Below are 25,002 nucleotides of genomic sequence, written 5' to 3' on the forward strand. Positions count from 1 at the left end.
TTATTTATTGTCGCATATAGTTTGCTGTTACATGAAAATATTCTGTATAATTTAAAAATGCTCTTTGACGGAATAGTTTTTATAATCACTATCTCACTACAATTACTAACTGGACCTTTAAAATCAAGTCGGGACATTTAATTACTGTTTCCGTAGACGTTCAGTAGATGATCTATATTCAATATAAAATCTAGTGTATATTGGATACTATTTAATCAGACGTTTTTATGCGGATTTCACATTTACATTTCATTTGAAGCATTATCATGCCCGTTCTAGTCGGAACACCTAGTTTGATCCTTATTTCACGTGTTCAAGTTTATCAGACGTGTTCTGTTGATCTGGCATGGCAACGTGCAGTTCATGCTTGTCAGCGTTGTCCTAAAGCCACGTTAACCACAAATGCTGTTACACCTTTAATAAGTCCGTCTGGTGGCGATCGTGCAACCTCTAGGTTCTGTCCTGCAGGTGTGCACATGAGTCATTGTGTCCCAGCGTCGGAGATATTTGGTGCTACTAGTAAGTCTGTTACTACTGGCGCTCATTCTGTTCTGACCAATAGTGATACTCATGGATCAGTATCTCCTGCTCATTTATCTTGGGGACCACCAGATTTACCACTTCCTGCAGCTAGTCCTAATCACCCTGTACATGCCGCTCATATCGCTAGATCTTCATATCCTCCTGCTTCATCTCCAACTTCTTCAACCTCATCTACTCCTTCAGTCAAAACAACCACATCTACAACTGTTCATCATTTTCACCCTGTGCACCGTTCAAAACCATTGGATTCTAAATTTGGACTGGTTGAAAAGATTAGTAGTACGGCATCTGCAACTATTACTCCGACTTCAACTATTTCTCCATCTTCAACCACCACTGATATAACACCTTCAGTCCTACCAGATAAGAATATTGTCGAAAAACGACTACCATCAATTGATGTTAGCGAAAAAGACATTGATTTAGCAAAATCTGATAACACTGAATCCGATAAACCTCATTTTAATTTGTCTATTCAAGATACATTAACAACTAAATCTCGTAATGATATAAATGTTTGTGAGAATAATTTATCATCATCACATAAGGATTCCTTACGAGCTGAATATAATAGTGAAGTAAGCAAATATTTCAAAGTAGTTTTATGTTGTTTCACTCATTTTTTTGGTTATACTGAGTTCTAAACCTACCGAGATGGCTGTATTTTATCTTAGTAGTGCTATTCCTTGTCTTTTTCTGCGCTTTTCGTGTTTCATTTATTGGTTAAAGTAGTTCCCTTGTATTGACTAGTTAAAATATATTGATTTCATCAAAGGTTTGATTTGGATAGAAGATTCTGTAAAGGAGGTAACTAAGTTTGTTAATTTACGTTTAATCTGGTGTACGCTTTGTATAGTACTCTTTTCAGCTGTTTATCACAGTTAGTGGCTGTTGTAAGTGACGTGATTAAAATGAAGGTTTTTGATCATAGGTGTCTTCGAGGCATTGCTCGCGTCTCATGAGATGACCGAGCGAGCAATGTTAAGGTTAAACATTGGGTACTTTGGAAAAGCGACACGTCGGTTGATGAGGTATTGGATATTCATCGACTGAAGTGGTAAGAACATGTGTTACATATGCCTAAACACCACCTACGTCGACGAGGAATGTTTGTTAGCGTAGATTGTGAGATAGTTAGGGTTAACCAAACCAAAACATGAGATTATTCCATGAAGTCACTAACTCGATGTAAACCATGCTAGCAGATATGGACTACCTGTTGGGGCCCATTCTATAACTGCGATCAGTGTTTGGAGAAGCTGGGTGACATGGATTCAAATCGGTCACAAACGCACAGGTTCATTCACTTTTTATCTTTGTCTAAATCTTGGGTTTCATTATTCCTTCATACGCATACCTCTTCATTCCTATCATATTCTCAATGTTCAGTGTTCTACATCATCACTGCCACTACGATCTCTTTCGTGTCTTGCATCTGGTCGTACTTATCTAGTATGGGAACTTAACCTAAATCATATCTGTGCTAGGCTCTGTGTTGATGATTTCTGTCCATTTATCTTCTAAGATGGCTAATGTAGAATAAAATTTTAAAACAAGTAGCTGTGATTGTCAGAAAGGTTTAAGTTACCAGGTTTATGAAGGTGCCAATTGTTAAATCAATGTGTGAAATACTGTAAGTTTCTCGACTAAATATTCTAGACTCAATAACCTTGGACTTTTACTGATGTAATATTTCTAGACTGGCTTCAGTTACTCTAATTAAAGGTACATTATTTAGCCTATGATTCTACAATTATTTTCCTGATAATTATTATCTTTTAATTTTCTGCTACTGTTAATATCACCACTTACTTAGTTTTCATCACTTCTTTTTGTTAATTCCATTCATGTTGTTTGTGAAGTATGGGGATGATTTGGATGAATGGGAACAAGTTTTTTTTCAATGGTATCTTAAGCAAGCTGTGTAATTCGCTTGTTATCAAACTTAATAGCATTGTTAGTTTTTTTATAAATAAACTGGGTTCAGGTATAATAATTTGATCGTTACTAATATTAGTTGGGAAAATCACGTTATCGTATTTAAAATTTGTTTGCGGTTCACATATGTCCTATCATGTCTTAATGTAGTGAGGATTTGACTTTACTTTCACAGAATTATAGCATAGTCAGAAATATTTTACTACTTATGAAAGATCTAGCAAACTTCATGTATAGAAACTGAATAGGGAAGATTCAAGTGCCTTGGTACGGTCGAGAGTGGGGAGAGCCCGCTCTCTCGCTCGAAATGCTCTCACACGGCCACGGGTATACAGCCTCTGCCGGGGAAGTCCTACTCACTGCTTTCTCGTGGCGGGGGTGTTGTTTACGAAATTGAGAGGACGAAAAGCGAATGTCCGGCGCTTTAACCTGGTTGGTGGACATGGAGGGCCCACCTAAGGAAGTTGAAAAACCCTGATTCCAAACCAATGGTGCACATGGGCTCCAGTATCCTGAAGGAACAAATGGCGTATAAACCAATCGTTGGTCACTGGCTACCATGGGACTGCATCTCCTCACGATGCTTCACTGGTTTATGGATTAGATCTTTCGGTCAAAGACTCGGGGTGTGGTCCCCTAAAGAAACCACCTGCTTCGGTCTGGGCACAAGGGCAGTAACATAGCCCTCACACATTTAAATGAAATGACAGTTTTTTGTGTGGTGCATATATATTTGTTGCCCTTTTTTTACCAATATTTGTGTTCAAATAAATAAGTCAGAAGGGGTTTTGTGGCGATTTCAGTATTTTCATAGTTGAGGAGTCCCATAGTAGGATGAAACGGCCGTCCAGTGCTTCTAGGTTTTCCATGGCGGTTTAGCTTCAATTGACTTATGATTTCAACTTTGAAAATAAATAAGTGTTGATAATCGCCATAATATACTATCGGTATAAGCTTTCAAAGAACAAATAAGTGCTGTTTCGTTTCAAGCTTTTCTGTCAGTTCATCCCCTTTTTTTATACACCGACAAGTTAAAGTTTTAGTTTTTACCTTACCTTATAGTCTTCATTTGACTGACCCTGAGTGTGTACACCTTATAACTAGGACCAAATGAGGGTTATAAACTTGTATGAGGAATTAGAATTATGATTTACATTTGGTGGTTAAGATTAGGATTAGATTTACGGTTTTCATCACTAACTGACATAAGCTATAACGCCAAAAATCTATTTAGTCAAATGGTTGAGTGAATTTCGCTCCAAAATCCGAGACCTGTTATCGTATATCTGATTGGTTCATCCATAAATTATAGTCTCGCCCAGATGGCTTGTACAACATGAGAGTAAGCTCGAACTAATTTTTTGGGCTTGTTATTGTCAATTAAGATTTAGCTGTAATACAGCAGTTTTGTTTTAGTGGTTGTAAATGCACGGTTTTAAAAAGCTTTTAGGAATCGTCATGACTCTAGTCTGGCCATAGGAAGTAGAACGTATAGCTTTAAAATGCAAGCGGTTTTTTCTACTTTTATAGAACCTAGTCTCTCCCTAAGCTAAATTTTCTTCGTAGGTTCTCGGTGTCTTATTAGTTCACTATTCAGTTTCCTCTTCCATTGTTAAGGTTATTTTATGTGAACTAATAATAATAATCTTTTAATCAATTTGACGTTGCTATGTCGTAGTCGTAGCACACATTCATTTCAGAAATGTTATATAATTGTCACCACACATATATACACGAATGCACAGAAAAAAATATACATAAAACGCAGCTGGATATTGTTAGTAAATTCCTTTCTACTCATTAACCTTACATTTATTGATTAGTTTTCTGTATAGTAGTAGTAAGATAGAGAGTAGATGACTGATTACTACTACCTCAATTCATGTTTTAGATATTTTCTTACTTTAATCTACTATCTGCAATTTCATTAATTTACAAAAGTAAACTTCTATTTGCGTTTTGTTTTCAATTAATTTCATGTTTATCACACAAACGATAGTTGACGATACTGTTACTCCTTAACCGACAGAAATTCCGTATGAACCTTTGTCTTTTTGTATTAGCACTCTTCAATAGGGCATGTTTTCAAGATTTAAGAAATCCTTAGTTCCTCAATCAGGAGTGAGGTGACGCAAGGCCTCTACCGTCCCTAATTTTTTATGAGCGTTACCTGCCTTGGTTACATAGTGGTTGTTGAAGTCTCGAGTGGGGAAAACTATGACTTTCCTCAATTTTACAAATGCACGCCTTATATAGAGCATAAGTGATACTAGGACGCTAACATAAGGGAGTCATTTAGAGCAGGATTCCACCGATTCTTACCCTATGGTTGTAGAATTCGACCCTTGATAGTAGGTGTGTAGTCTACATGTAGTTTCTCATAGATTTCTTCCATGCATTAGTGAAACTATGAATTCAGTTACGCGTAAAGTGCTATTCATAAGTTTCACATCTTTCGTTAAGGTTATGAATATTCATTGAGTGTAAGGTAGTTCAGAAGTGTGTTACTCTTGTTTAATCAATGTTTTTCTCAGTATATCATTCTGTTTAATCGTTTTTGGGCTAATATGGCTGCAATAAATGCAACCAGGTATATAGGTTCATATATTTGACCGCGAAGCACAATATAAATCTGAGGTCTACCGATTGTATCCAGTTGTTTTGAAAACCGAAATAATAAGTGTGATGTTCGAATCTACTATCTAGTTGCTAAGAGTTTAATGTCTTAATTACCGATTCATCTAGGGAGGTGAACACTATCTTTCCGTGCTCACAAAAGATCTTTACTGTTTAATTGAAGTTATGTAAACCAAGCGAGGTTTGCAATAGTAGTTCATGGTTTCGAGTTCATTTTTGCCATTCTCTTAAATCTTAAACATAGAATTGGATTTGTTCCTTCTGATGCTTCTTTATTATTTTTTAGGCAGGGTAATACTGTCAACACTATGATTTTATTAATTTAGAAGGCTTGTGAAGATTGTTGAATTCTATAGTTTGCATCACGGACTGTGATTAGATAACCTTTGAAAATCAAGAATTACTGGATAGTTATTTCTTCTCAGTATAGTAATAATGGTAGCCTAATCCAATTTCCTTCCTCTTAATTTTGTATTTCTGTATAGGGGCAGTAAACATTGGCAATTTTAAAATGTTACACATTTATGCCAGTTTTTACGTTATTAATTCAGTTTATGGAATTAGTACATTTAATATTACACACTTGCTTTGTTTTGTGAAACTTAACACTTTTCCATAAAACACAATTTTCATCTCATCTACTGTTGAATAACATGTTATTATGTCATTTTTACTTAAAATTCAACGATCATTATATTTGACTTTCGTTTGCTTCCCCTTTTTTCAAATTCATTATTCACTTTGAATGATGTAAGTAAACGCTCATGACTAGTATCTCTAAGAAAAACTAGTTTTAATACATTATTAATTAGACAATAAAATTTCATATTAATCTGATTATTTTTCAGCTTTAGCATTGCTGATTAGGGACTTGATAGTTTATTTTATTAAGATTGTAGTAATTTTGGTGGAATGTCACTCACTTTTAAACTATTGAATGCGCGGATCTGTGCATGCTTTGATTCATTGTTTCACTTTTCAAGTTTACATTGTACAAGGCGTTGAAAATCACTTTATCTATGAGAAATTGTTATATTATGCCAGATCTTTTGATACACTAGTTAATTTTACTCTACTGTTTTATTTTCTAGAGCTCCGTTGAACAGCCGCATACTGCAAATGATATAGCGTATGAGAATAAATCCAAACAAGAGAATGGAGTAATAACTATTTGTTCAAAAGTTACACCAAACTCTGAAAATCAACTAAGTGTAGATAATGAAACAAAACATTCATCCCAGACTACTAATATCACTGCTACGAATAAATTTTCAAATCATGATGCAGACATTGACGATGTAATCAGAATTAAAACAAATAAAACAACTCCTCTACGAACAAATGATCGAATTGGATCAAAACAACACACTCCTACGGTTGCTTCAACACCTGCTGAAAGTAATAAGCCAGATGTTGATGTAGTCGCACATCAACAATCTCATGATAATCAACATGAAGTTAATAGACACCATCGTATTCATTCCTCACAATCAAAAAGTCTTGTTAATTCTGACGGTATTCTTGAAGATGTCACATCTTCAATAAGTAAGGTAAATGTACCTAGTCATACTGACTCTACTCATTCATCGTCTATGGATTCTACTTCCTGTGTTCAAAACAAAGGATTTGCTATTCCTTCTTCTCCAACTCGAATACATAAAGCATTACCAGCATTTCATTTCCCACTTGGAACTACTCGGATGTCTAATGAGGATATTAACACAGAATTAGAACGTGTTAAACAAGAACTTAACCAATTTATTGATTCCCCACTAGATTCCGGGAAATATTCTGATCCGTTAATTCCTCATTCATGTTTTGGACAAGTTGCAAAGGTACGAATGGTTTCTTAAAAACAAAAGTTTCCATTTCATGTATAAATCCATTTTTCTATTTTCTTTTTTATGACTAATTTTACACGTTAGATTTTTCTGAGAATTCTGTTTAACTAATATCACTTTTGAAATTAATGAATTTGTTTATTAGCTTCCTGTTCAGAAGCTTTTTGTTATCGACTAAATAATTGTTATTTTAATTAAAACTCAACTCTTACTACGGTGATTGCTAGTCTGTTTTTTCGTGGTTTACACCATGGACTGATCTTAATTAGTCAACCAGTGTAATACAGGAAGTACTGCACAGTTTCTTCGTCTTTGTATAAGACTCATTATCTATATGCATGCACATTCTCCGTGATTGGCTGGGGGTTTAATCCCTTGTGGTGACGGGCTGTGGTTGAGCACTAAAATGTAGTCTTATGATAGGACAAAACAACTCCCTAGTGCTCCCTAGTTTTTAATTGTTGTTGCATTAAAATCAGTCGATAATGTAAATCATTAAAATTCAGCAACTTTCACAAATCCTCATGGTTACTTTTTTGTTCCCATGACAAATGTAATGTAATTTCTCATCTTCCTGCTTCTTGTTCAGTTTAGTAAACTTTCTCCGTATTCCTCAATGCATGCTTTTTTATATAAAGAAGAGAAATAGACTTGAATAGCATTATTTTATTTATTAAATATCATTTATTTTACTTCGAATACTGATTGAAAATATTCATCGCTTTAATATTTAATCATTGCGATATTGGCAGTTAACTTAATCGTCACTCTCTGGGCAAGTGTAGAACCATTGTGGTATTATGTATTCTATCTTACCATATAGCTTTAAAGCCCATTATGTGATAGTAAAACAACTGCGAACGCAATAATGAAGGTCTCATTCTAAATTATTACTGCCACGACTGACTGATGGTATTCGTTCTCTGGTGTTGTTATAGTTTATCATCGCCTAGTTTGACTGTAGAGAAGTTAGTAACAGAATATGTTGACCACTTTGTGTATATTAAAAATCTCATCATCTTTCCGATTACTGCTTATGCTTTTATTACCTCCACCACTATGGGATTTGAATCGACAACTGTATCTCTGTGCTAATGTGGTATGGCAGCTTCAACTAATGTATGTACGTACGAAGTTCTACGTTGTTGCTGTCTGTTTGTCATTGTCTTTATTTGGTTGTTTGCCAATGAAATCTCGACATAGATCTAGAAAACTCGCTTGTCTTTCACCTACTCACGCCATCTATAACACAGGTAAGATATGCATCTAAATATAGTAAGGTAGGTATACTGCACGGCACTTCTCTCTTTGAAATATAATTAATGGAAACTGATGAGATTGACAAATTTCACATTTTCGGTCATAGATGTTTCCAAATAATAATAATAACTATTGTTGTTATTATTTGGCCACATAAATATTGGTACGAAGGGGCACCAAATACATATGTTCCACACAAGTCACTTGATTTGTGTGTGGGCTAAAATACTGCCCGGGTGTCCAGACGCAGTCTCATGGTAGCCGGTGATCAATAATTGGTTCACACACCACTGGAGCCCATGTGCACCATTGGTTTGGAATAAGGGTTTTCCAACTCCCCTAGGTGGGTCCCCCATATCCACCAACCGGGTTAAGGCACCGGACATTCACTTTTCGTACTCTCAATTTCGTAAACAACAGTAATTCCGCGAGAAGGTAGTGAGTAGGAATTACCTGGTAGTGGTTGTATATACGTGACCGTATGAGAGCATTTCGAGAGAGAGAACTGATTCTCCCTACTCTCGGGCATTTAGGGGCAGATGATGAAACTATTTGTGAGCGACGTTGAGGTTAAAAGTAGAACATTAAGAAAATACAATAAACCAGTTGATGAGACTGAATCCTCATCGCTCGTGGTTGGTTAGATTTGTTTTGTGTATATCTTTCCACCATCTACTCAAACATAGGAAAACTGTCTGATATTAAAATCGGTTGGAGGAGGCCGAATTGTGACATTGCATCAATTTGTGAAATAATTAACTGTTACGTTGAAGCGTGTCAGTAAATGTAGACTACCTGGTTTGGTCGCATGTGATAATCCTGATCAATTGATGAACATAACACATGTACTTAGTAAACTAGTTACATTGTTATCGTGCTTTGTCAGCACTACAATTAACCACTTTTGTATAATGTATATTTTTCTTTTACGAGGGAATACAATATAATGTCAACTTTTAATCGGTAATCAAGCGCTTCTATATCTGTTTATACATTTGAATTCTGTAATTCTTATTTGATCTTATCATCACAAATATCCATAATTTGTTCCTGATATTTCTAGGTACTTAATTGTCCACTTTATTGGAAACATGCAATTTATATGAATGCTGGCGGTACACCAGATCGACAACCAGTCACCTTGTCAAACTTATTGAAATCATGGTCTCAGTAAGTTGAAGGATTTTTTTATTTGGATTGCGAAAAACGACATTTCCCTTAATCTTATTCACACACCAGAGGTAAAGTTTTATTGAGACATAAGAAATTATTACTTGTTACATGTTAAAAAAAAACATAACATTGCATTCTTGAAATCAATATTCTGTTGGCAATAAACACATTCACAAACAAAATACGCAAATGAACACACTCATTTACATTGAATTTCTTGATTTGTTTACATAAATTTATCTTGATTTTATAAATATTTCTGTGATTATTATTGTAACCTACGTCATGTGCACGTGTTTGAGATAGTTTATTTACAGTGTCATTTATACTTTTCAATACATGTTGACTTAGTTAAATATTAGTATAGAGTAAAGGATTGTAGATGTTGTAGAATTTTCGTAGTTTATATCACGAAATGATTTTAGCTTGACTATTGAAGGTTCTGAGTTTGATCCCCGATGGGTCATGAATGCGCACAGCTGAGTCCTACTCTAAGACGAAATAGTTGTTCAGTGGTATCTGGTTTTAAATGGTGATCTGATTAAGAAGAGTGAATAATCACAATTGAAATTTTTTTATCAACTTGTTTTACAAGAACACAGTTAATTTGGGTAGTAATGTTGTTCAATTGGCTATATATTTCAATATAGTGAGATCATCAGTTTGGTTTTACAGGAAAATTAATCGACTTTGTGTCGTATGCGAACGTTGAGGATGAGTCTGTTCTTACCATCACCGTCGAAAATGTTTGTTTAAATACTTCCTATTTTGTTACATGTATTTTATAATTTCAAATTGAATTTTTCACAACGAATTTCCTTATGCTATTCATCTCATCAAAATATGGTTAACTTTTTAGTATTTTGCTGTTTCACCTGATATTGAAAATATATTTATATTTAGCGGTTGCTATCCTAGTTAATCGTTTGTGATGTAACCTATTAGCCAAAATCTTAATATTTGACTTTAGGATTACCTGGAACTACGTAAAAATACTAGAACCAGTCTATATTCAATTATTATCAAGGATTATCAGAGGTTGATCATTTAGTTAGTGAGAAATTAGTACTTGTCATTGATGTTTGTTAAATAGTACATTTATATCATGGGTTTAATAAAATTGGATGTATGTTATAACCTGTGCCCGAGTGGATGCCCTGTTAACGTATGTCGTAATAAGACCGCCAAGCAGAGAGCAGCGAATTATCGGTCGGACAAATGATACACAAGAACCGTACGAGCAGTCTAGAATCCTTACGGGTCCTGCTTTCTGCCTAGCCCAGCCAGTTAAGTACAGAACACCAATTTCAGCCTATGCGGCATGAATCATTCATTTCAAACATACTGGATTTATATACCAAACAGACAGACCGCATCGTACCAATAAAAAAGAAAATAACATTTGTCAAGATTCAGCCAAATGTGGCTGTGAATGTGGGGGGAAGTAATTAATAGACTAGGGATAACTCAAGAATAGTAAATCCTATAATAATCTATAGGTCAAAATAAAGCTTATAATAAGAGGGACATGAATATGAATCGTTTAGTTATTTAGCAATTATACGATAAAAATATATGCATAGTATTGCTTCATAAATAGATCCCAAAGTAACCATTCATTATCCTTATCGGGGCATAACAATATATGAATAGGGATCGAGTTTTCGACCTAAGTAGCACCACATTATACCTATGTGTTATTGGTTGTGATCTAGACTGGTTTTGGATTAGAAAAACATAACTTTCTGTCTTCAACTGGTGACTTAATGGTTTTATAACATTTAGCCTTTAACTGTTAAATTGATCAACTATGTAGAATTATTAACTCGAATAGTTGAAAGTGTGGCTCGTAGCTGAGTATATTAACGTACGTGTAAATGACAAATGAGTTATCTTCATAATAGATAGTCATCAGAAATAATAAGTTCTCTAAGCTTTAAAAAATTCAGGTCACCTATTTATTGGAAATAAAATGGATTTCAATCTATGAAATGTTTGGAAGGGGCTATATTTGAGTATGATTAGAACATACAAATAAGTATAATATTACAGCACCCTTTCATTCTACCTACTTTTTTGTTCTATATTATTTTGGTTTCTTAAAAGAACAAATGCTTGCTAAACGAGTTTGACCTTTCTTCATTGTCATTTATTCATATTAATAGTTTGTTGATCTAATTATACTATGATGATGAAACTGTCCGGTACGATAGTTCAAGCCCTTAAATCAAAGGATGTAGCCCAATGAACACATCACGTGTGCTGTAAATCATCATTATTAATGATAAGTGAAATGAATCCTCCATATATTTCATATGTGTGTGAAACAATAGCGCACATGACATTGTGTAGAATTTAACCATCCCCTCATGACTGCCTTTTTTGTCAAGCTTGAAAAAAACTAGTTCATATATTTATAAAACTTACTAACAGTTCATCATTTACCGAATGACCTTTACTACTCATTTGATTTACTATGCCGTGCGATTTTTTGTTTTTTTTTGTTTCAGTACACTGAATACTTGTCCAGATGAAGCTTCGAAATTTGTTCATCTACTTACACGTGGACGAGCAACCTTTTTAGTACAGTCTGATTTTAATACACTCATACAAGTAAGAGCGAACGATAGACATGTTTTTTCGTCTTTCAGAGGTAGGGGTACTCACTTTTTAATATCACAAACTGTAAGATTTTTTTTGAAAAAAATCCTTATTTAGGACTGTTCTGTCATCATAGTAATTTTGACAAAGGGAAGAAGAGTATGAGTTTTCCATTCATCATTCAGTTTGCCATTGTTATGATTATTGTAAATATACACATGTACACTGAAGGAGTTGACCATATTTATAATTTCAATGTATAAATAAGGAAGGTATATTTAAAATGGTTGGGGATGCTTGTCAATATGCCCTTGACCTAGGTTGTGTTTCAGTTGGCATTTGTCACTAAAGTGTACTCGAAGTTTTGAAGGCACTAGCGCAGTATATGGGATTCTAACCCTCGTCACTCAGCTCCACAGTTTGAGTCGTCACCACTGACCTATTCAGAGTGCGGCCCGAAGGCAACAGGTGGGCTGTACTGATGAGTCCCAACTAGGACGAAGTCTGAATCTAGGGTCTTCTTGCTAATTACCTTTATAATCACTTTGCATCAAAACATAGTGCATGAAATGTCGAGCCCCTTAGACTGGTGGCCACATTACTACTTGGTAGATAAGATTCAACCAGCACCAATAATTAGACAATTAAGACAACTGATGACTATTCAGTGGTCAATCAGTGTGCAAAGATGTGTGATGTTGGGTTTGTTGTACATGTGGAAAGACTGGAGATTGAAATCCGTTATAAGATTACATTGTTTGTAACTTAGTAGTATACTAGTTACGAGATCACATTACTTTCAAGAACTGTGAACTGTTATTGCCGATTTAATTTGAAGTGTATCTAGTTCTAGAGGATTATTAGGAGGTTTATTTGTGTACCTAACATGTTCTTTGGCCCGAGTCAAAATTTCGCGAGATGACTCTCCAATATAGAAGGCATCACAATCGATACTACCTAATTCATTCGATTGTTTCAAAAAGGAAGTTTAGTTCATTTCCTTAGATAAAGTGTTGCAAGAGATCTAGCGGGAAGTATATGTAACTGTAATATGATGAAATTCTCTCAGTGATATAAAGGCATTCACTTTTAATGTATTCTTAACGGTATAAATATTCCAATGTTAGGATATTTATCAAATTCTCAGTATTCTTATAGTGTAGGACAATGCATTACTTTCTCAAATTCATAAGAACATATGTTTAAATCTGAGTCAGATTATAACATACTGGTCTGAGTTCACGAACATGGAAATAAAGCAAATGATGGAATTCGAACTTATACTTGGTGCATATAACCTTATTTTCCATAGTTTTGTTGATTATTTGATTTTCCTTTTTTCAATCAGGACATTTTAGAGAGTCATCCTGGCTTAGCGTTTTTAGAAGCAGCGAAAGATTTTCATTCCCGTTATGTGGCAACTGTTGTAGCACGTATCTTCTTCAATGTGAATATTTCATGGTCTGGTCGTATTTCTTTAGGTGAATTAAGACGAAGTAATTTTCTTCCTGTATTAGCCAGTCTTGAAAATGAAGATGATATTAATTTGGTGACACAATATTTTTCATATGAACATTTCTATGTTATTTATTGTAAATTCTGGGAGCTAGACGAAGATCATGATTTGATCATCAGCCGAAGTGATTTAGCACGACACAATAATTATGGTAAGTTTACACCATATTGTTTGTTGCTTATTATATTTTTTCTTAGTTGAATTTTTTTGGTCTTAACCTTAATTTAGCCGCTGAATATCGTTTGACTAGGTAGCTTGGTGAAGCGAATAAATCATAATTCATTTTTATTCGTCAACATTTTGTGTATGAGGTAAGATATTGCCGGGTCTCGCAAATCAAACCAGGTAGTTTTCTAATGAAACCTTTATTCAGGATTTTTACCTGGTGATCTAATCTACAAGGCAGTAGAAGAACGTCGATAAAAATCGTCTCATAGTACCCGGTGGTCAGAATAGGTTTATACTCCATTCGTTTTTAGATAGTGTTTTTCAACTCCCCTAGGTGGAGCCTCAACATTCACTAACCTGGTTTACCTGTTGGACGTTCGCTTTTCGTCCCCTCGATTTGATAAAAAGCACTTGTGCTACCTAAAGTCAATGCATAGTCGTTACGTACATTTACCTAACTCTATTTTTCTTTGCGCATTCATGAACATTTCTAGTAAGAATTTATCTGGTTTAAGAAGACATAGTATGTAAATTTGTGTAGAATACATGTTCTGAACAGTGATTGTAATACATTAACTAAGAATACTACCCACTTGTATAGATTGGATAAACGATGCGAAGTCATGGTCCCAAAACTTGTTCAATTAGTGCTTATTATCCATTTTAAGTTGACGCTTCATTACCTCTTGTGTTACTACTTTCTTCAGTATTTAAACGAAGATTTTCAGGTACATCGTTTTGTTTAATTTTTTTCCTCATACCACATGATAGGCATTTACAAGTTTATTCGATTGAAAAATTCATTTCAGATTAAATTGTATTAGTTAAGAAGCAGAAGATATTTAATAATATGGAACTAGTAATTGTGTAACTTGATAATTATTAAACTGTTCGATTCGCTCTAATTTAATATCATAGAGTCTGTAAATGTGTATATTGTGTTGAACTGTGAGTCATGTGATTTCACTTATTCATTAAATGCTGGTCTATGTATGGTACAGCTGAATTCAAAACATACAATTTAATCTTCATGGATATCTCTCTCTACTAGTGTTATACTTTTAATTTCAACTCGTGTTTAATTTTCCATGTGTTTAGATATTTTTCGGTGATAACAATTTGGTATGTGTTTAACATTTTTCTTTATAAAAATATCAATAACTTAAATTATCAAGGTCTGATTTTCAATACACTCGATTTATTTATGGTGACTAAGTCATAGTAGATTAATTAATTCACCAAGTAATTGAATATGAGCCACCACACTTCATGTATCAGGGATAATGGCACTATCTTGACTAAACCGAAGTAGCTAGGGTGCCGTTTGAACTTAGGACTGAAGATTGAATGTCAAAACCCATTAAGCCAATGTTCCGCTGGCTTGTATACCTCAGAAAGAATATGATTCCTAGGTGAAAGTCAAGTAACATCAATCCTAATCAATATTATATGTGTTACCTATTTTTCAATGAATCTTTTGAATTCCAATTGACTCTAGACATCCGAATACTGCTTAAGTTGATGAAATAAGATCCAAATGCATAGAAATGGTTGTATATCTGGTTTGTTTTCTTTCTTTTTTAAACAAACGACTATTTTATTATTTGGACAAGTTTCTACTTTGTTTATTTCCATGTTTACTCATTGTTACGTGTTACCTTTCAATGCATTTATATATATACATATTTTTACAGCAATCTCAGAACGTATGATAGATCGAATATTTAGTGGAGCTGTAACAAGGTGAGATATTTTGAAAGGGAAGATAAATTATTACGATTACCTTTATTATTATTATTATTGTTATATGTAAGTAGTAGCTTGGATTTGTCAATTCATCTACCTATTCTTGTCATATTCTAGTGAGTAGGAGTAATCTGATCAAAACCGAGTAGGGGGTGCATACTAAAATACAATGCAATAGCCTGATATCTGTGTTATGCACCCCTATACACATATACATTTTTATCCCATAATTTCTTTCTTTTTTCCTCTGTTGAAAAATTCCACTGACTAACCATTATTCAGTATAGTTATTACATGGAAGAATTTTCATTTTCTAAATTTATCTATTTGTCTGTGTGTACGTATTGGTGAAAACGAGTAAAGATAGATAGTTGTCGAGATGCCAATTTAAATTTTTTCTAAAGCAAAATGGGTTTTTAAAATTCCTTTACTTAGTTTTCGACATGTTTGCAGTTCATAATGAAGAACTCGTCAAATCGAAAAAAAATGCGTATACCAGATATCGAAATGATAAACATTTGGTCACAAATGACGTTTTAATAAAATAATTCATAAAAGTCTAGTGAAACGCCGTGATCGGCATACTTCAATCATCATAGCACTGAATGATTGTCATGATACCATTGCAAATTAACTCCATTTAAAAATATTTTATCCCAATTCTGTTACTTGACTCGGTGTATCCTCGAGTATTTCATGTATGATGGAGTGCATTAGTCGATTAAAGCTACACCACCATGCAAAACCTGGAGGCACTGGACGGCCGTTTCTTTGTAGTATGGGACTCCTCACCAGTGCACATCCACGATCGTCATGTGATCACGAGTAACTGACTTCAAGAGGTATTTCCTGGAGTTCTAGTGAGAAGCCCTGACCATCGGAGTTCAACCGTGTCTGTTGTGAGACAGTTGCTCACTGAAGACAATGGTGAACAGTTAGACATTAACACCGGTAGATGACGGATCAGTAGTCTAGAGTTTAGGCGTTCGCACACGAGATCGAAGGTCCTGGGTTCGAGTCTCGCTTGTGGGATAGTGGATGCTCACTACTGAGCAGTCTCATACTAGGAAGATTGGTCATCCAGTGCCTCCAGGTTTTCCATGATGGTCTAGCTTTAAGCGACTCATGAATTCAACTATTAAATTGCTACAATTTCCATAAACCCCCATTCTGATAATATTCCATGAATAATCAAACTAACGAACGTCAAGTATTGCATGTGTTCACATTGTTACATTTCAAAAGCAACATGAAAATAGTAAATCCTAACAGAAATTTATAGATTTCAAGATCGACGCAAGAATCCCAACCAGTGATTTCTGTACTTTTCTCATGAAGTGTATATCTTACTAAGTGATTCAAAATGACAGTCGTTGATTTCATTAAATTTGATCCTGTTATATTGTTTCAATTTATTTTTTATGAAATACTAAAATGATCTTAGTCATAAAATTGACTCAATAATGTTCAAATATCTTGAACCTTTTTCTTAACCTTACTAACACAGCTTCAATTAGTCTTGTATTTCCATTTTATCATACACACGGGATTATTCATTCAGTAAATTCATTTATTGATATGACCATGGACTAATGTACAGTCGAATTAATGAATCGATTTATTTTTTTTCATCTATTATTATAATTATCATTATGATAAAATTCATTTATTGATCCAGTCATAATTATGTAACGTATTTTTATAACTATTGAAAATTGTACAATTTGGTTTCCTTTCATACGTCTACCTTTTAGTATAAAAATATTTGTATGTGTTCCGCACCCTCTCTCTCTACATATATATGTCTGTTTCTTGTTCCTTTGATTGAAAAACTAAGGATTATTGATCCTTACACTTTTGATGTCATTTGGCTTGTTGTAATTTCCTCTTTCCCCAATAATGGTTCCAACATACTAATTCTTGACTTAACAGTTAGTCACAAATAGTTTAATCTAATTTTTTAAACATTCTATATGTATTAGTGTCTACTAATGACAATTAATAGAATTAAATCAATAAAGATAGTTTGAACAGATATTGTTGTAATATCTGTCGATTTTTTTCATCAATGCGTCTTTCCGTTCATCACTTGTATCGTGTTGTGCACAGTTAAACAGAAATGCATATAATGTACAAAAGTGAAAAAAATACTTGATTTGTTGTTTGAATTGCTACGTCCTTACTGAAAATCAATGCGACTTACAACAAAACAAAAGTTACAAGAAGGCAAATGAAAATCACAATACCTGTGAAGATAATCAATCACAAAAAAGGTGACTAAAACGAATTAATTTGATGCTGGTGGAGTAATTAGGGAACTTACTTCTACATGAGGTAGACGTTGTTGATGTTGTCCGAAACGACAATGAATGCTCCTTGGTTAAACCATCTGGATCAAAGCCCCTCAAATGCCCTGGTACGCCCGAGAGTAGGGAGAGTAAGTTCTCTTTCAAAATGCTCTCACACGGCCACGCATATACAACCACTACCGGCGAAATCCTGCTAACTGCCTTCTCGCGGAATTACTGTTGTTTACGAAATTGAGAGGACCAAAAAGCGAATGTCTGGCGCCTTAACTGGGTTGGTGTATATGGGTGATCCACCTAGGGGAGTTGGAAAACCCTTATTCCAAACCAATGATGCACATGGGCTCCAGTGGTGCATGAACCAATTATTGGTCAACGGCTACCATGGGACTGCATCTCCTGACGTTGTTCCGCCACATTTTGGATTAGACCTTTCGGTCAAAGACTCGAGTTATGGCCCCCTAAGAAAACCACCTACTTTGGTTTGGGCACCCGAACAGTATCTCAGTCTTCACACAAATCGAATGGATTCTGTGGCGCATATATATTTGGTGTCCTCTTGTACCAATGTTGATGTATTTAAATAGTAATAATAATACTACTAATGATAATAATAATAAAACTCAATATCACCAAAATGATCCACTTAAACTTCATATATTTTACATTATCTCAGAATAAAATATTTCCATAATAACCCATGGAATATAAAAATAAACTCACATCTTCAGTACTATAATTTGTAAGCTCTGTATTATATCTTAGATGTATATGTCTTTAGATGCATTTTCCTGTAAATGCTCCAACATCAATATTTCAGTCATTTCAGATATATAAACGTTAGAAGTACTCTCCCACAGTCGATAACACATTGATCGAAATCCGATTCAGATTACGTGGTTTAGTGATTAAGAGTTTCAATCCAGTAAACGACAAGCTACTGTTCCATTTATTTAACTGATATTTTACCATTTTCAAAATGTGTATGTGTTTTTCATTCATTAAAACAATATATGTATGATTTTTCTCAATATTATTTATAATACTATAATTTAACTGTATTTTGTTCATTAGGATTTTTCTCTATACGATCGTGTTCTTTTTTTTTCAGAGGAACAGCTTTTAAAGAAGGTGTTATGACTTATCCAGATTTTGTTTGGTTTCTATTGGCTGAAGAAGATAAACATCATCCTCGGAGGTAATCACTTATGTTATACCTAACTATACATCAAGGATTTTTCCAGTTAACGTTTTATAAAACAAATTGCTTTCTTGATATTTGAAATAAAATTTCTAGTTTATGCAGCATATATATATATATATAATGTTAAAATAGTGGGATGTCTCAGAACATTTACCTTGTACTTTTTTAGAAGTGCTGTGTTTTCTGAGCCTACTGGTATAGTCATAAATCTTGAATTGTCTTTCTAGACAATATCATCTGAACATATTTCAAAACGAAGGAAACTACCAAAATGTCCTCGTAATTGGCTAACAAACAATAACTTGTCCTGTTAACATTTCATTTGTCTCTTTTTCAGCATTGAATATTGGTTTCGATGTATGGATCTAGACGGTGATGGTCTGTTGTCAATGTATGAATTAGAATATTTCTATTCGGAACAATTAGCTCGAATGGAAGAAATGGGGATTGAACCTATATCATTTGAAGATTGTTTATGTCAATGTTTGGATATGGTGAAGCCAGCACTTACCGATAAGATTCGACTATCAGATATGAAGCAATGTCGTCTATGTCATATATTTTTTGATACATTCTTTAACTTACCAAAATATTTGCAACACGAACAACGTGATCCATTTGCTAATTTACGTGTAGGTTTTACTAAAATCTTTTGTAATTAGTTTTCTAAATAGTTGTTCTTAAAATTTCATTATTGTAAAATAATGAGTTTAATTCTGATGACAAAATTATTTAGTTACTCAGTCAGTCAGTCAGCTACAACGTAGCACCAGGCACATATATGCATCGGTCCAAGTTGCCATACCTCATTAGCACAATAAGATTGAACACTAAATTCATAAAAGTAGTTAATTCAGTGGTAGTAATATATAAAAAAAGATTGCATATAAGGATATAATACAGGAAGAAACAATTAGCCCGTAGAAACACAGGTGTAAAGTAATTTTAATCTCACGGTTTAAGGGAAGACAAAGAGTGTATACACCTACACCTTTGTGATCGGTTCTGAGTCATGTCACCTAGGGTCTCCAACCATTGGTTACGATAGTCACGCGGACCCCAAACAAGTAGTCTGCATCTACCAACATGGCTCAGGCTAGAAGTTAGTAACTTCAAGCACTGATGTCACGTTTTCGTTTGGCCGCCTCTTAAATCTCTTCCAACCATCTCCAACAATAGTCAGCATAGCGCGTTGTGGTAATCGGTGTTCAGGAATACGTAACACGTGGCCCAACCATCTCAGTCGATGAAAATTCATCACCTCCAACTGATTTACCATCATTCCCCAATACCCTGTGTCTAACCTCACTATTACTTACCCGGTGATCCCAGCAGATGTGAGCAATATTTCTAAGACATCTGTTTTCAAATACTAGTAACTTACGAGTATCTTCTACTCTTAATGGCCATGTTTCGCAGCCGTAAAGTAGAACAGAGAGAACTGCTGCACAGTATACTCGTCCCTTAATTAATAGGCGGATATCTCGCCTTTGCCATAGGTGACGTAAGTTGGCAAAAGCCAAACGAGCTTTCTGAATCCGTGTAGAGATTTTGTCAGACACTAACCCATTAGGGCTAATCAGACTGCTCACTGATTTTAACCCTTTTTATCCATGTGAAAAATGTTTTTTTAGGGTGACCAATTTGTCAAATTATGGCTTATAAGTCTCAATCTAATCTTATATTCTTCCCAGTTTGAAGTTGTACAGTTTTTTGTCTCATTTCAATCTATAGCTTTAAGCTTTGTCTATTCAATCAATATATTATAACATGTGTCTAATGGTTTATTATCTTACACATATGTTTTGCTCCATGTGGTTTATCTACCTAAAACAAACAGTCAAATACGGTAGTTTATTTATCTTGATTGAATGAGCCTTAAATTACATTAATATTAAATACTGACCAGTATACTAGTAGACTAGACAATATTAAATCTATGTATGAATTGGTTGTTGATTTGCATCTTATCCAATAATGTGAACTTTGTTTTAATGATCTATTGTGTAGTTGTTATCAGTAGTTCAACACCTTGTGCGTCATAGTTTGAAATCATTTATTACTTTTTTATGAAGGTGCAGATATATCAATTATTTTGAAACTGTATCCTATGTGTTTGGTTTTGTTTACTATCACTGATTTTATGGTTTCGTAATTGTTTGCCTTTTATCCTAGCATTATTTTTCTCGGTATGCTGTTGATGATGTAAAGTGTGACAAGTGTAACCGATCCACTCCTGTGCCACGTTCAATGTCACTATTGATTGTTAGGTCTATCACCACGTTGAGTCATTTTAGTCTAAGACTAAGAATTTTGTAATGATTTGATTTTAATTTACAAGATTTTCATATAGATTATTCCTTGTAATGATGTCTGTGGTAATCAAAATGTTTGGTGTTATATTACTTAACCACAGATTCGAACTCCTCTCCTCTCCAGTTCAGTTTTAACAAAAGTATAGTATCACTAATACTCATATTAGAGTGTGACTCAAAGCCAATCAAACAAAGCTTTGTACATTGTAAATGAGTTGACTTCATGAAATGAAGAATCATACAGTTCAAAATCAAACGCTTATATGTAATCCATCTCTATAAGGTGAACAACAACAAAGACAAACTTTCTAATATTTATGTTTCTTCAATTTGCTTAATGAATACATCCCAGCTAAATAGTTTCCAATTAGTGATTTAAATCAATTAACTAGTACATCATCACCATAGTAGTAGTATATCATTAGTGATGATAATACTTTCATAAAATATAAGCCAGAATATATTTTTATTTATTTTCAGATGTTCACAATAATAAATGAGAAACAAGTTAGTCTGACTTTTCCACTATGCTATAATCCATAACAGTTATATATATGATAGAATTATTTCAACATTTTGTTGTGATGAAAGAAACAACTGCTAATTATTTTTATAGAAAAAAAAATTAATAAATGTTAATATTTACTGATTTCGACTAAAAAAAATTTTTTTTCTCATCTCATAACAGGATATTGAAGAAGGGCTCAATGAACTATCTGACTGGGATCGTTATGCAGCTGAAACCTATGAAATGTTAGTCAATGTTGAAGGTGGTGGTAATCCAGATGATGGAGTTGATGATGATGAAGACGATGACGAAGAAGAGGATGAAGAAGAAGATCAAGGTGGAACAGTAGATGATGAAGAAACTGTAAGTAATCAATTACAGAAAAATAACGACAGTAACAATGTAACTTCTCCCACCGCAAATGTTATTTCATTAGTAAATAAAAATGACAAAATCAATCGAAAAGATAATGTTGGATCATGTGGATTGGCTAATAAACTTGAATCAATCAATAGTAGTGAATTGATCAAATTGGAATCAACTGTTGGAGCTGGGGAGTGAGTGAGTGAGTCTTATGTTGAATATTTACCTGTTGTTATTATTTTTTTGATTAATAAAATAATTACTTAGGTAGAAAAAACAATTATTTACGACGGTTGTTTTGAAATTCATCAACTTAATTACGTCTTTATGTGAGATTTTTTTAATCCATGTAAGTTAGAACTATTTTAACATTTTGATAAGTCTAACTGAACGCCTAAATCGGTTTCCTTAGCTTCTGTAATAACCATAGGTCAAATTTACATGGCAACCTGAGCACCGGAGAAAAAGCGCGAAGTGTTAAGTGAACGCTTTACTCCAAGGTTAGTATTTATAGTGTTCCAGATGGCCTTGGGCTTCTGGAGCCATACTAAGCATAGCAGCAGGATAGGTAATCATGCAATCAGAAACGCTACACGTGACTCTTTGCTTTCTGGGTGTTTCCAAGACACTTCTATTCAGCGCTAATTAGATAAAATAATTCCCAGCGAAGAATACTTTGTTTTGTTAACATAATTTAAAGGAGAGAATTGTGGATTTGATTTTATGCTGTTTTCCAGGACAATTCACTCTACTCTATGATTTGAATTTATTGAGTTTCATAAGGGAAAGTTATTTATAATCCATTCATGATTTTTTTTCAGTTATGAGGTACCGATTCTAAACTATTATTCTCCTGAAAGTTATCATGTTAGTTCACATAAATCTGGTCCTTAAATTAGTTTATTTTGTATTTCAAAAATATTTAGTGATTCACTTTCCCTATCCCTCAGGCCGTCTACATTTACAAGTTAAAGTTGGGGAATTGAAATTGATAAAAAATACAAGAAAATCAGCATTTGTGTAGGAAGTCGGGATATATCATCACATCAATTGAATTTCCACCAGCAAATAATTTTTTAATAACCGAGTGGCAAGTAAATATTTGTGTACAATTGAAGGTGAGGGGTTGTTCCACTTGTTTTTTTCTCATTTTGTATAAAAAAGCATACACATTCACTTTTTCCATCGTTTAATATGTTTTCCACATTCAGTACTTGATTGTTTCTCTTTTGGTCTTTATTGACTATCATTTTCGGTTGGTTCCATAGCATGCTCAATTTCTTTAAGATATTTTAATCTCTACAGTCCTATACATCTTACTGTAGGTTTTTCTGTCTGTGATAACAATTTCATTTTCAAGGAGAGTTTAATTTCTTTCAACGTTGATTTAAGATATTTAATGGGTATTATATGTCAATCAATTTAAGATTGTCAACAAATTCTTTCAATTCTCTTAATTAAAAACATTTCATTTACATTCGACTTTAGTGATCAGATTGTTGTCTTCGACTTTCTATCGTTTAAGATTTTTAAATTTGTGTGTACTTATTCTTAATGATTGTGTGTATGAACGATTAAGAAATCCAAACTAGAGGTGACGAAAATGTTGTATCACGTTTACGTCTGACGCTGATTCTGTAACAACAACAGCGAACGGGAAAATAACAGGGTTTATCATGCTCATTTTGGTCTTGTATTTAAATCATATGTATTCACCACAATAATCTACCTGAAGATTTCATGATATCATTAACATCGTGAATTGTATAATTATCTAAGTTGAACTATTGTAGATAAAAATGACAGTCGTATTCAGTTCTGCATGTACAATCTACAAATAAACGCACATATACCAATGAATATGTTGTAGTATACAGATATTAAACATCCAACTTTTTTATATTACCTTCTTCAACTGTGTTCGCAACACTTACAATTTCGTCATCGTTATTGCTTGAGTAATTTTGATGACATTTGATCTCTATTCGAAGTAACTAATTGCTATTCGTAAAAAAGTTTAGCCAGAAAGCCCATACACACAGAATCATTTAAAACATAGATGTTTGTGCCTTGAATAGACACTTTGTCTTCCTAATTGTTTTTTCTCCCAAAAAGTGGATTCAAGTCTTCCCTTTCATTTTTTTGCTCGTTACTTGTTTACTGGTCACAAAGCAGACACGTACATAGTAAATAAATCTGAGAAGCTACCTTTTCTGTATTTTGAAGTATGTTAACAGTTATTATTCGTATTTACTATTATTATCATAAGCCCATGACCCAATTTTCCTATCAGACTTCTTCACAAAATTATTAAAATAATTTCTCAGTGCTTTCATCTTTGGGAAAGTAAATATAATGAAAGTTTTGTTTACTTATTTGTTTGTTTTTCTTGACTGGTTGGTTACACTCCTATTATTCATACGGATGGATTATAAATAATATACTAACGATGGAGTTTGGCTGTATAATAGTTAATCATAAACAAAGGGGAAAGCGTACGTAGAATTTTCAAAGATTCCCATTAAGTTCCCAGTGAAGTCACAAGAAATCAGCGAGAAAAAAACGTTGACCGATCGATTTCTAAGGTAATATCTAAGAAAATAACACCTTACTTTTCTTAAACTTGATTGCACGATTGTCAGATTTTAATATTAACTTCAGTGTCCTTCCTCGAATTTTCTCGGACCTCAAGATCACCTGTGACCTCATATGTACCCGACGATGAAATCATAAACATTGATAAAGCTAAGATTGCTACCAAAAATATACACTAGACTGATTCTGGGCATGAAAGTCAAGATGGAATCCAGCATATGGACTTTAAACTATGGCATTAAGAAAAAAAGAATGGGTGTGGTAATAGCCACTAGATAAACATGGAAA

The 25,002-nt window shown here is 33.8% G+C and overlaps 1 protein-coding gene across 1 annotated transcript; it reads left to right on the top strand.

Annotated features, from left to right (window-relative positions):
• Window positions 1-266: 266 nt before the first annotated feature.
• Smp_089930 (phosphatase 2a regulatory subunit-related) lies at window positions 267-22,282 on the top strand (the record flags this gene model as incomplete). Its single annotated transcript, XM_018796121.1, has 9 exons — window positions 267-1,121; window positions 6,210-6,953; window positions 9,283-9,389; window positions 11,903-12,005; window positions 13,342-13,660; window positions 15,372-15,420; window positions 18,841-18,927; window positions 19,271-19,565; window positions 22,247-22,282. The coding sequence occupies 9 exons, from the start codon at window positions 267-269 to the stop codon at window positions 22,280-22,282; spliced, it is 2,595 nt and encodes an 864-aa protein (XP_018650365.1).
• Between the last annotated feature and the right edge of the window lie 2,720 nt (window positions 22,283-25,002).

The sequence above is a fragment of the Schistosoma mansoni genome, chromosome 2 (assembly GCF_000237925.1).
Source record: "Schistosoma mansoni strain Puerto Rico chromosome 2, complete genome".
In the NCBI taxonomy this organism is placed as follows: Eukaryota; Metazoa; Platyhelminthes; class Trematoda; order Strigeidida; family Schistosomatidae; genus Schistosoma; species Schistosoma mansoni.